At 38.2% G+C, this 12,645-nt stretch overlaps 1 protein-coding gene across 7 annotated transcripts in view; it reads left to right on the top strand.

Moving 5' to 3' along the window:
* Positions 1-12,645, top strand: part of ERC1 (ELKS/RAB6-interacting/CAST family member 1) — a 302,544-nt gene that overhangs the window by 258,872 nt on the left and 31,027 nt on the right. For all 7 annotated transcript variants that reach the window (XM_080393515.1, XM_080393513.1, XM_080393510.1 and 4 more), the window contains one exon: positions 9,267-9,368. In XM_080393515.1, coding sequence (XP_080249641.1) covers positions 9,267-9,368 — 102 coding nt within the window. The remainder of the gene's footprint in view (positions 1-9,266; positions 9,369-12,645) is intronic.

The following is a 12,645-nucleotide window of genomic DNA, read 5'->3' as shown; positions in this document are numbered from 1 at the left end:
ATAAAGGAATGTTTTTATTATGTTTATTCTAAAGACACCGTCACAGCAGACAAAGTATTGAAAACTTCCCGATTATTTTAACTAGGAAAAGAATATGTAGATACACGTGAGCAGATGGCCTGCAAATGTTTTTGTCGAAGCAGGGGATGATGACTAGGTTTTAAGATTTTACGGTAGCATGCATCTTGTATATAAATTCCTGGATGAGATTTTGCCAATCAGTTTTCATAGGTATGAGTGAACAGAGAAACTTTCTGATCTCAGACTAAGAGAAAGACTAAAAGAAAAAGCAGAGTGACTAAGGCAGTTGTGTTATGCAGGAAGGTTTGTGAAGTTGAGCATATGCAAGTGGATTGATTTTGGAAAGGAGAACCAAATAGAATAACAAAGGAAAGAGGAGCAGAGTAAGGTAGACAAGAGTAAGATGAGCAGGGTGTGGAGTGAACCTGAAGTGAAAAGGGAAGGAGAAATTTTGAGTAAATAGTCATAACAAAACAGGAGTCCTGTCAACTTATGTCAAACAAAGGTTGTTCTATTTTTGATAGAAGTACTTGTCTGTTCAATGGGATACAGCATAGGTAATTTAGGGATTTTGCCTTCAGATATTTATATAAGACCAACCTTGCCTCCGATGCTTGGTGTTGTTGGTGCTTAAACTGCACAAGTTTAAGGTAATCACAGGATCATTATTATGTTGGAATGCATTTCCAACCTTAACATAACCTGAGATATCTTTTACATTTTGCTTTGTAAAACACATGTATCACCAGCCTATCAAAGTCTTTAGGGAGTATTTATGCTCCAAAGTACATTTGAGCTTTTTTTTTCCTCGCTGTTTTTTTGTCTTTGGTTTTCTCTCAATTGATAAAATATAAGATGACATTTTTAGCTTGGATCCACAAACACACCATGAGAGGGGAAGAATAAGCAAGGGGAGAAGTAGTCAGGAATTTTCACCAGTTTGGGTAATGAGGACCATGACAAAGACTGGTACTTCCTTTCATGTTATTACAGAAGTAGCATTTCACTTTTTTGTTCAAGTGAGTTATCTTTGGTTGTATGTATCAAAGTAGGTTAAAGAGACTAGATAAACTGTTCATATTAAACGTTCTAGCAGACACATGGACTAAACATGAGAGACTTGTTGCTGTTCGCTTGGGAATTTGTAGCAATTCAGCCTCCCAGAATCTTAAAGAAAGGCATGGAGCATGGTATCGGAAAATTCTACTTCTATGCGACATTTAGTGCAAGGATATATTGAGAGACTGCATCCAAACCCTTACAACTTGAACAAAACATGCTTGTTTGGACCAGCTTTTATCCTAGAGTCTTCCAAAGAAGAGTTTAACGGACAGTGCTAGCCACCTACTTAGTTGAGCTGTAGTTCCCACCAAGTGACTTTTCAGTTTATTGACCATTTTCAACCAAATTTTACAGAGGGAAAGAAATCTCAAAGACTGTGTAACTTACAGGAAGTTAGTTAACATCCACAGCTGTGTAGAGGTGAAAAAACCTGAAGTAGTGCTCCCACACAGAGAAAGGCAAGAAGAATTGAGCTGTGCTATATTTTGTTTGGCAGTAGCATACACATATGGCTGGCCATTCAGGACATACTTTCGCACTGGTTCCAGCTGACTCTTGCCTGGAGACACCATGGGGGAGGCAGGCTAGAGAAAGAAATTATTGTAGGGTTGAAGGCCATGCTTAGATGTAGAATACAAATCCAAAGCACACAGATTTCATTAGCCAGCATAAAGTGGGTAATAAAGTGGACTTCTATGCTCTTCAAGGGTAGCCATGCTGTCTGCCAAAGAAATCAGTTCTTAATTGATTAAAGAAGTAATGAAGGCAGCACAATAGATGGAGAGTGGATGTAGCAGCATGATTTAGCAAAAAGCAGTTGCTGTTAAGCTAATTTAAATAAATGAGTCTTTTCTGCTTTCAGGGCATGTGGCAGCAAAGAATACTGATCGTATATTCTCTGGCAGGAAATTCTGCAGTAAGGCCCTTCTTTGCCATGGCATGGAACCGAGGTCAGACTTGCCCTAACAAATTGCACCATAGGGCAGGCTTGTAACACAAAAAAAAAAAATACTTACCTGCTTGCTTTAAACCTACAGTATGTAATTTTATATGCTCACTACTGGAATGTGAATATAACCAGTTCTCTTATTTCAACCTAAGAATTAAAACAGCAGCTCATTTTGCTTGCTGTTTCTATCTTCAGATCATTTGATTAAATTTCATTAAATAATTTTGTCAGTTTTGTGTGGTGTGAGGGATCCAGGATTCTTTGAATACGTTGTCACAGGACACCATTTGTCCTTTTGATCCTGCCTGAAAGGTTTTTTTGATGCATAGGCCACAGAGTCAGTATAAATTAGGTTTACAATATGGTGGTAAACTTTGTCAGACTCCAGCCCTTGCTCAGATATCTTTGAGGTACAGGAAAACACACATTAATAATGTTTCTGCCTAAGAGCCTTACATGCAGTGGAAGGATGCCAAAGAACTAACATAGTTGGTTTTTTCCCCCGAGTAGTTAACCATGAGAGAAGAAGATTTTTAGTTTTCTTTTAAAGCTGGGACTGGGCAGATTCCAGCTGTTATGAAGCAAATAATTGAGAAAGGTAGTTCTGTTACCACTGATTGGTCGATCTTAAACGCAGCCTGAGGTATCTTTGAAGAGAGTACAAGAGAGCTGCAGGAACATACACTATAATGTTTATGTGGTGTAACACAATAAGGAATCCCAAACACAAGATTGTCTTTTGTGTTGTTGTTTGTGGGGTTTTTTATACAGGAATCAGAGCAATAGATTTCAATAAACTTTGTTATCAGGCAAACCCATAGTTAACTATTTGTTCATTTCCTAAGGTTTTTTTAATCCATACACATATACCTACATATTTCAAGCCTTTGAAAGAATTCCATATATTCATGATATGCCTCTTTTAGTGTAGTTCATGGGGTTTTGAATATGAATTCCCCAGAATTACTTTCTCTGTAATTATCACATGGGGAGATGAGCAGAAAAATGAAATCATTAAACATAGAAATTAACTGGACTGATAAAGTGTTTCACTTTACAATGTAATATTGCTGTAACTTTGCCAACAGTTCATGCAGAAGCCAGTATCTCAGGTAGAATCTGTGTTAAATCCTGCAGGCTTTGACAAATCCCAGCAGCTGCGCATTGCATGCGCCCTTTGTTTGGCTCACAAAAACACCAGCTCCAGGATGTTCAGAACTGTAGTAATGGGAATGGTTTTCATTTGTATGCAACTGAACGTTGTGTTTGTTCGCTGCTGATAGAGGTATCTCAGTTGCTAAAAGGCAAGTCAGACCAAACTAATGATGGGTCTTTTAAACCTTACAAACAAAAATGACAGTGCAGCATGCACCATCCCTTCACAAATTTGAAAAATGTCTCCGGGATCATTAAATAGCATGAATGGGAAGGGGGTGTCAAGTAAAATACTTTAAATCTTTCAGAGACCCTGTGCTCAAGGTAGAAGCTCAGGTTAGGTGTGTATTCAAGGTAGGTATAGATATACTCAAGGTAGTTACGCAGGGCATCACACTCTAATAACAGGCCAGGAGGGATTATTCTTCCTGTGTTTCTGACAGCCAGATTCCAGCAGGGAGCTGGTTAGATATTTACAGGGAGTATGGCTTCGCTGTGTGTTTTCAGCAAATAGAAAAGCACTACCTGAATTTCTTTGCAAGAACATAATTTTCAGAGATACTGAATTTGGCATGCGACTTTGAAAAACAAAATTGCCTGAGTTTCTCCATTATATTTCTATGTTAATAGTGGTAAAAGGTTTCTAAACTGTTTCATTTGCATGTGTGTGCTTCCAGTGAAACACTCAACTCGGATTGAAATGGGATGACTCCTTTAACTTACTGACATACTGTCTCCACCACATATCCATTTGTCACAAGTACAATCATTATATTAATGTTTACTTAATGCGGGTCTTTTTAAACTCTACATTAAAGGATTAATACAGCTTGTTTAGACTGGTTGGCAAAGCCAGAAATTACCCTACTCAAATATTTTACAAAAAATGAGAAAGTAGCCACTGATGTCATGGTTTCTGCTGTGTTGCGTGGGGGAGAAACAGATTTGATGTGAACTCTTTGAGTAAGTTACTGTAATGAGAGTGTGAAGCAGACTAGATTAATATAGCAAATGCACAGCTTATGAACTAGTGTCTGCTGTTTATTAGAGGGTTTGCCTAAGCGATACAGAAATGTGTGATTCCTACAAATAAAATTTAGTTTCAAAAACTTGCCAGGGTAACGGTTACCAGAATACTAGCTATCCTGCAGAAATGCTTAAGAAAGGTATGTATTCTCATTATAACATACACCTTAGTGCAAGCTTTCAAATAAAAACATTCTCTAAAATATATTATAAATATTGCCTGTAGTTAAATCCATGGGTTTCAAATTTATATGTGGAATTCCATTCTAAAGAGTTTGTCAGACCTGGGCAGGACTCCTCTAGGTTTTACCAGCTATATTCCAGACTATGCCTCTGACTTTCCCCTACACTTTGTGGATCAGTATCAGTTCTGGTTTTTCTTATGTAGCAATTTAAGTGTGATAAGATCTATTAATTTGGTCTTTAGGGTGGAGGTGCACAAACAAGGTACGGGTATAGCCTGCAGTGAACATAAAATAACGTACTTGTAGGAACCTACAGGTGAGAGTGTGCTTGGAAGGAGTACATCCATGAAGGAGGAACTTAGTGCTGCTTAAACAAAATTCACCATGGCTACAGTTTTGGCAGCTAAAATATTATACATGTGTTGTTTGGAATGAAGGTTTTCAGGTGTTGGTTGCGTTAGAAATAGTCTACTCCATGGCAATTTCCTTGTTTACCCAAACATTTAGTGATTATACAATACAGGCAGAAATAAACTGTATGATAACTAGAAAAAGCATGGTGAAAATACTGTGAAATCCCTGCAGGACCATGAAACAGCAAAAGAAAAGAGAGCATGTTTAAAAGAAGTGCTGATGCTGACCAGTCACATTTAAGATTAAAACAAGTTTATCTCATACTTTCTCTGGTGTTTTTTTCTTTTAATATAACTGCCTGCTGTAGCAAGGGATAGGGCAGAGGCCAGGGTTGAATGACAAAAAGCAAGAAGGGCATTAAGAATAAGTATATCAGAGAGGCAAAAGGACAATTGCAGAAGTTCTGGGATGAAAAAGAGGGATGGTGAGCAAGATCTGATAACACTGGAGTATAGTCTAATATATAACCAGAGGGAGTTGGGGTTTTTTTAGATACAGTGCCCTTGCAAATGTTGTGCTTTAGACCTGTGGTTCACAGACCTTATGTGGCAAGTTCTCCACAGTCATTCCTGGCTTTCAGTTAGGAGCTTGAGAATGTGGGATGGCTCTTTAGTAATTTTGAGAGTTGACAGTAGTCTGAAGGGTTTGGGACTGTTCTTTTGCACAGTGATTATTGGGAGACTTGTTAAGAGCATTGTTAAGGGCTTTGACAAGGTGTGGGGGTTCGGCAGGGGAGAGGGCAGTGATTGGAGGGCAAGGAATAAGGTTACAAAATCTGTTCTGTTAAAAAAAAAACCAACAAGAAACGTTCTGGGGAAAAAAAATCAAGAAACTATTCAGTTGTGGAGTTTTGTCCTGGTTTTTGCGTTATAGCATTTTATCTTCACATGCATGGAGAAGGTACCTGTAATGGTGCATGTTATTTTTTAAGCAAAAATTTGGATCTGACATCCAGTTCTTATCATCACTAGTTCTGCTTACAAGCTCTGGAGGTTTTAGACAAAAGCACTCCTGACACAACCGATTTGTCTGCACTGCTCATTTATTTTCTCACAGGACACTGTGGTTAAACCACTTTGTTGTTCATACTTTTTACAGTGATGTAGAAATGTTTGCTCTAGGATCTGAGCCATAACCTCATAAGGTGGGAGAGGTTTGTATAACAGTGCCATGACAAAGCAGTTCAGGACTGCAGGATGTTGGAGTGGTTCCCCACAGTAAAGTAAACGGTTTGTTTTAAAATCATTGCAACAGCCGTATGCTCTAGAAATTTCCATCCTTTTGAACATTTTTTTCTGGAGAGGAGCAGTAGGAGAAAAACTGAGTTCATATATTTCCAGTTATTTTAAAAACTTCCAATTAGAAGTTCATCAGTTAGTATTCCAGTCCTAAGTAGAAGCTTTTTATTTCTGTTTGACATAAAGAGAATTAGAAAAATATTATACTATATTATATTTGCAACACTGCTTAGAATTTTAATGTTGGAAAATATTTTTTGGTGGTATTGTCAGGAAATAAACTACTTTTCTTCCATCTCTTGATTTTTGCATAATTCCAATGATACATGCATAGATTAGTTCCTGTAGTGAAATCACAATACTGATTTGGGGGCTTTCTTGCCAAGACTTGTATATCACAAACACGCACTCTTATATTAACAGCAGAAGCAGTGGAAGGTCAGGCTGGATTAAAAGGGGAACACAGAAAAGGTCCTTCTTGGTGAACTGATGCTGTGTGATTATAATCATCAGGATGCTGCAGAAATTGTTCTGGGTTAAAATGGTCAACAGGTAGTAATGAAGCTAAGCAGCTAAATCATATTTAACAAGTAGGAGGAATTTTAGAACTTAGCTCCCTCTTGAAAACTCCAGCCTTGATAGCTGGAAAATTATCTGAAGATTAAAGGTCCAAATAATAGAGTATTGCAGCATATTTTAGATTGGAGTGGACCTCTGCGACCAACCACCTGCTGAGAGCATCACTGGCTAGAGCAGTTTGCTCAAGGCCTTGTCCAGTCACAGGTTTGCTCTCTGGAAGGATGGAGATGCCACAGCCTGTTGGCAGCCCATTCTGGTGTTTGATCAGCCTCATTACGAAAAAAACATTCCTGATCCCTAATGAGAATTTTGTGTGTTCTGATTTATATCCATTGTCTCCTGTCCCATCCTCTCCAGGAGGAGTGTGTCTTCATCTTCTCTGTTTCCTCTTATCAAGTAAAGAAGCCTCCTCTTTTTCAGGCTAAACCAGCCCAATTCTCTCAGCTTCTTTTCATACCTCCTGCCCAGTATTAATAGTAGGTTGTTCTACTTGAAGTAACAGAAGAACACAACTTCTTCAGTTCCACTTCAGAATTTTCTGTGAGGGATACTGTGCTTTGAATGTTTAGATCTTTATATTCTTCTCTTCCTGTATTAGTGCGAACATGGGGGGGGGTTCATGCAGTATTGTAAGACATGCTGCCTTTCTCTGGGAAGAGCTACTTTGTCGCTCAGAGAAGTTAATGTGCTGTACTAACTTCTGCTAAACGTCTGGGGTTTAATAGATTTTTTTCTACATACATGCTGAAAGGTATGTAAGAAGTTATTATTTCTTATCAAAACCAAAAATTTCCAAAGAAATATGAAATCATTTAAAATCAGTACCTCTCGTTGTAAAGAATAAATTGTTAAAGAGCCAACCTTAAATTTAATAAAGTAATAAAAGAGGAGAAAGCGCCTTTACAGTAAACTGGTTGTTTAAGTATTGATGTACATTGTTTCAAGTAGTGATTTATGAATGATGAGTCAGACTTGGAATTCAAAACTTGTTTGACAAAACAGAGCAAACAATATAAAGATTTTGTGTGATTAAATTGCTTATTGCTTAAGCTCAATTTACTATTAGCTTTTGTTAAATTAATCCAAAAGAAAATTAAATCCAGATTCAAACCCTGGACTTTTTCTGTAGTGATTCGAGTACAGCCAAATAGAATCTGCATTCTCTAGCCTTGAGATGCTCATTAAAATTAGAGTTTTCAGTAAGAAACCACACAGTTGTGAAGGGATTGAATCAACAGCTGGCATTTCTACAATGAGCTAGAGCTTTCATTTAAGACATTTTGTTTTAGTGCACCTCTGATGATTTAATATATCTAGCTGTGCATAATTTACTGTCTATCATACCGAACATAGGTCTGCCTAAGCCTTTTTTTTTTTTTTTTTGGATTTCATAAAGCTCAAAACAGGGCTTTGTCTACCTTATTGAGCTGGGAGGAAAGATGCTGTCGTTCCATTTGGGATCTGCTCCAGGTGTGGGTGCCCAGTGAAAGTGGCTCCCAGATAACCTGAAGTGAAGCAGCTGACTCCGGGACAGCAGTTCACTTTGCAGGACCCCAGACCCAGCTGTTTTGTAGTCCCCTCCAGGCTACTGCTGGAGTGTCATTGCTGCCTGAATGGTCTTTGCAAGCCCTGCTGGGAGGTGGGACGTTTTGCCCACGGGGACTTCTTTCTTCTTTCCTTGTTAGTGTGCATGCACATGTGCATGTGTGTGTGTGTGTGTGTGTGCGCGTGTGCGTGTGTGTGTGTGTGTGTGTGTTTGTAGGTGCCTGGGGACCTCATTTCAGGATAGTATTTTAAAAGGTCTTGATCTCTCAAATGCTGTCCTTTGCAGACACAGGCATATAGTAGTGTATTTTAACATTCATCACAATTGCTTAACTAGAATGGTAATGTTAAGGTAAGGTATTCCATTTATTCTTACACAATTTATTTTATATTTTGTGTTTTTAAACATTCAATATCCTCCGGAACTTGAATTTTTCTAAGAAGTTGAAGAAAAGCTAAGAAACTTCTTTCGTATCTTCTTCTTTGCTTGACTGTAAGCAGTTTCTAATTTTCTAAATATTTATTATGTCAACTGTTCTTCCCAAAGACTTATTTATTAATGTTTTCATTTCCTCACAGGAAAGCTTTTCTATAATTCGTGTTTTTCTGACTAGTCTCAGAATTTTTCTACTCTTTGGTATGTCAGTTGAAAACTGATTGGCATATTGAAACTGGATGGACTTCTTAAGTAATAACCTATTTTCAGCCTGTTTACTTTTTGTTTTATAAACTTATTTCTGCTTTTGTTGGCTTTTTTTAACTAACTTGGGGACATCTTCATTTAATTGCTCTCCAGATTGGTGTTTGAACCTTAACTCCAAGGGTCTATAAGAAGAAATTTGTTTCTTTGTACACACATGTACAAAGTTATAGTAGGTACAAGTCAGATGAGCCTCTTAATTACAAAACTCAAAGTGAAGTGATTGGAATGTGTCTCCCAGGTTTTTTTATCTCTCTACATGCATGTGTCCTATTGTTTTCCATGTGTAGATTTTGGATACACAGGATAGCATAAATACCCTATTCCTTGTAGTCCCTGTGATCATCACATTAGAAGGTAGACTGAGATTCTTTCTTTTTTTTTTTTAATAGACTCAGAACCGTATGAAGCTGATGGCTGACAACTATGAGGATGACCACCTCAAATCCTCATCCCATTCCAACCAAACCAACCACAAGCCCTCCCCTGACCAGGTAATGTGTGTGTCTCTTTTGTTTTAAAGTAATTTTTACTATGGAGGCTGATTATTTTGAGTCTTGTGTAATTTTCCCTGACATTCCTACAGTACCATGAAACAAAAATAGCATTCCGGTGTGCAGTTATAAACCAGAAAGGGATGTTGTGGTTATGTCAGCTTCACTGAAAACTCCTGAAATGTGAACAAACAGTTCCTGGTACCAAGCTGTTACTAAGTGGGTGGAGAAGAGGGGGCAGACAATGAAAGGGAAGAAAGAAATGTTACTCTGTTAAAATGCAAGACTGGAGTCCTGTCTGGAATATTCAGATTATAGTAACTCAAGTTCACTGCTTGAGTGTGTGGAGTGTCCAGGACTGTTTCTTGTCTTCAGTAGCATGAAATGATGCTCCAGGATCAGCTTTCTGATCTATGGTTTACATATGAGCAGTTCCCTTCATTTCCCATGAGGAAATCCCAGCCTCTGTGCCAAATGAGCACAGACTGCTCCTTCACAAACTCAGCGGGCCGTGAACTGAAGGAAAATCAATTTACCGTCTCCAAGGCAGTGAGGAGCCTCCTGTGTCATTTACAAAGCACAGTCATGTGCTTGATAACTATCAGAGAGATTACCTGTCCCTTGGGTAGCACAGAAAATGCCAACATAATTGCATATCCCATGTTGTAATCTCATCCATTCCAGTTTAATTAAAATATTAGCAATCATTAATCACTGCCTTGAAAAAATGAAGGAACGCTTGGCACTCCTCTTTGCCCTCTGGCTCATCTAGAAATTGTTGAGATCTGAAGGAAGGCATCTCACCTTTAAGCACCAGCCTAGTGATATGCAGAAATGATGAGTAAGGTACAAGAGGAAAATGGCAAAAAGCAATTACATATTCACCTTATAAGAACAGAACTTTAAAAATCTCTTTTCGTGTCTGTATCAGAAGACAATAAGAGGTATATAAAAAGAGACAAACAGAAAATAGCATTTTCAAAGCAACTTCCTATTGCATCTTGTTTTAATGCCCAACTCCACTGTAAATTGACTGGCTTGAATTTTCTGCAGTGTTTTTGGAAGACGTTGGTCTTACCTTCTTCAGGAGAGTGCAGTTGTTAATACTGCAAATTACATGGCTTTCCTAAAGTTTGGAGGAAATGTTAGAATATCTGTTGTTTCTGCACCCAGGTGTATAGAGAAAGGAAGCCATTTCCAGAACGTAACTGTAGTACACACTTGCAAAGGAATGCAGCACAGCATTCAGGGATTAAATGAGAAGGTAAAATGTAAAGAAAAGATAAAATCTAAACATTTAAGGAAATTTTTGCAAAAAACTCACAGAGGAGGGCAATAGGGAGGAGGGTTTGGGAGGAGGGTCTGATTGCGCTTTCCCTTTGCCTGGGGGCGTTTTAAAAGCTGACAAAGCCTACAAGACAGCAAAGAAAGCTGTACCTCAGGGTGGCCCGGAATATCGCATAAGGAATTAAACACTTTATACTACTATTTGTACTTACATATGTGCTTTTAAATACTAACCAACTCTTTCTTTCATTCCCACGCTGCTCTGGGGCCCTTCTCCCATTGCCACCTCTGCACCGCTAGGATGAGGAGGAGGGTATTTGGGCATAACCAGTCAGATGCTCTTAGTTCAGCCATTTTGTTCAGAACGGTGAGAATCAGCTTTTCTGGCCAGTAGAAGAGTTTCCAACAGTCACTCTCATGTCTCGCTCTCATATGCTTTGTGAAACGTGGTCGTGCTCCTTCCCCCTTGCTTGCGTAGTCTCTGCATGAGGGTGTTTCTTGTGTGTTTATGTGTAGTTTGTGATTTTCTTCTTCTAACCATCATGTCATTGTTTCATGATGTTGCGGGGAGAACTTTCCAGGGCATGTAATTGAGTTTCTATGCAAAGCAAACTCTTAATATGTGAGAAAGGAGGAAATGTCTCTCATATCATTTATCATTGACTTCATGGAGGAAATGTTTTCAGTCGGATTCTCTTTCAAAGCAGTTTGCACTGTAGCCAAATCTATGTATGGTTTTTCAATTCTAGTTAGTAAAGAATTTGCTCAGAGATAATGTTCCTCCTGAAGATAATGTTCCTCCTGAAGGTTTTAAGCATGCTGAGATCTGCTGCCAAGATTGCTGCCATGCATGCTGACCTAACTAGCCACAGATATTTATCAGCTCAGAATAGATGATTCCTGATAATGGACTAGGAATGGAAATTTTCTGTAAATAAAAAAAAAAGGAATATCCTCTTAACCTTCCCTTCTCCCCTCTATCTCCCTCGTTCTCTCAAAACAATAGGGCAGAAATTGGTAGCTATTTGTCATTTAAAGTACCTTTTGTTTCTCTTACATCTGCATCCTCAAATTCCTCTTTTCTGCCATCAAATTGTCTACACAACAACCCCCATTTCCGGAAGAATAGGCTGAACACAGGCCAGAGCCCTTCTCTTCCCGCCAGTTCTCTACCAAAGAAAATATCCTTTATGGACCGGGAGCCTTGAGACAGTATTTTAAAAATTTATATGAAACTCCTTCTTCACTTACCCTTTTAAGAAAAAAATTTCACATTAGTTTCTCTGCAGTTTTTCTCAGAGTTTGATTTTTCCGTATCAATTATTTGAAAGGAAACTCTTCTGAAAATTTCTACAGAAATTTTTAACCCTTGCATTTCTGAAAATTATAACTTTGTATTAGATTTGTAAAATATTCTTGAAAGAATAAGCTACTCTCTGATCTCTTCACACTTGCTCAGTTAACTGCAGACTTACATGTCTGTCTGACTGTAGAGCAGATCCATCTTTTCAAGTCAACCATCTGAAAAAATTAATCCAACTGTGGCAGTGTCGAACTTGAATTTCATGCCTTGGGGTTTGAACTGAGAAAATCTCTTTAGTGGAAAAATTGATAAAGCGCCTCATTAATTTACACTCACTGTTGATTTCACATTCTTTTTGAATCACCACTCTTGCAATGGTTGTGTGTTAGTACATGATGTTGAAAGTTTTAGAGATAATGCTTGCAAAGATCTGCTGAAGCACAGCAATTAAACAGGAAAGATCAGGTAAGTAAAGGATGAAAAGGAAGAAGATGCTCACCATGAAGGTAGGAATAATTCTGATTTTTATTCTAGAGCAAATATGGAGGTTGCGTAGAAAACACTAATAGAAAGATCTTTCTCTTTTTTTTTCCCATCTGCTGATACATTTATGAGTGCAACTCTGCAAAGAGTCTGGTTTCTCTTAGTTCACTGAATTAATGGCCGGTTCACATTAAATACAGCTTA

The sequence above is a fragment of the Falco punctatus genome (assembly GCF_963210335.1).
Source record: "Falco punctatus genome assembly, chromosome: 6".
NCBI classification, from domain to species: domain Eukaryota; kingdom Metazoa; phylum Chordata; class Aves; order Falconiformes; family Falconidae; genus Falco; species Falco punctatus.
This window is presented reverse-complemented; position numbering and strand designations above follow the sequence as displayed.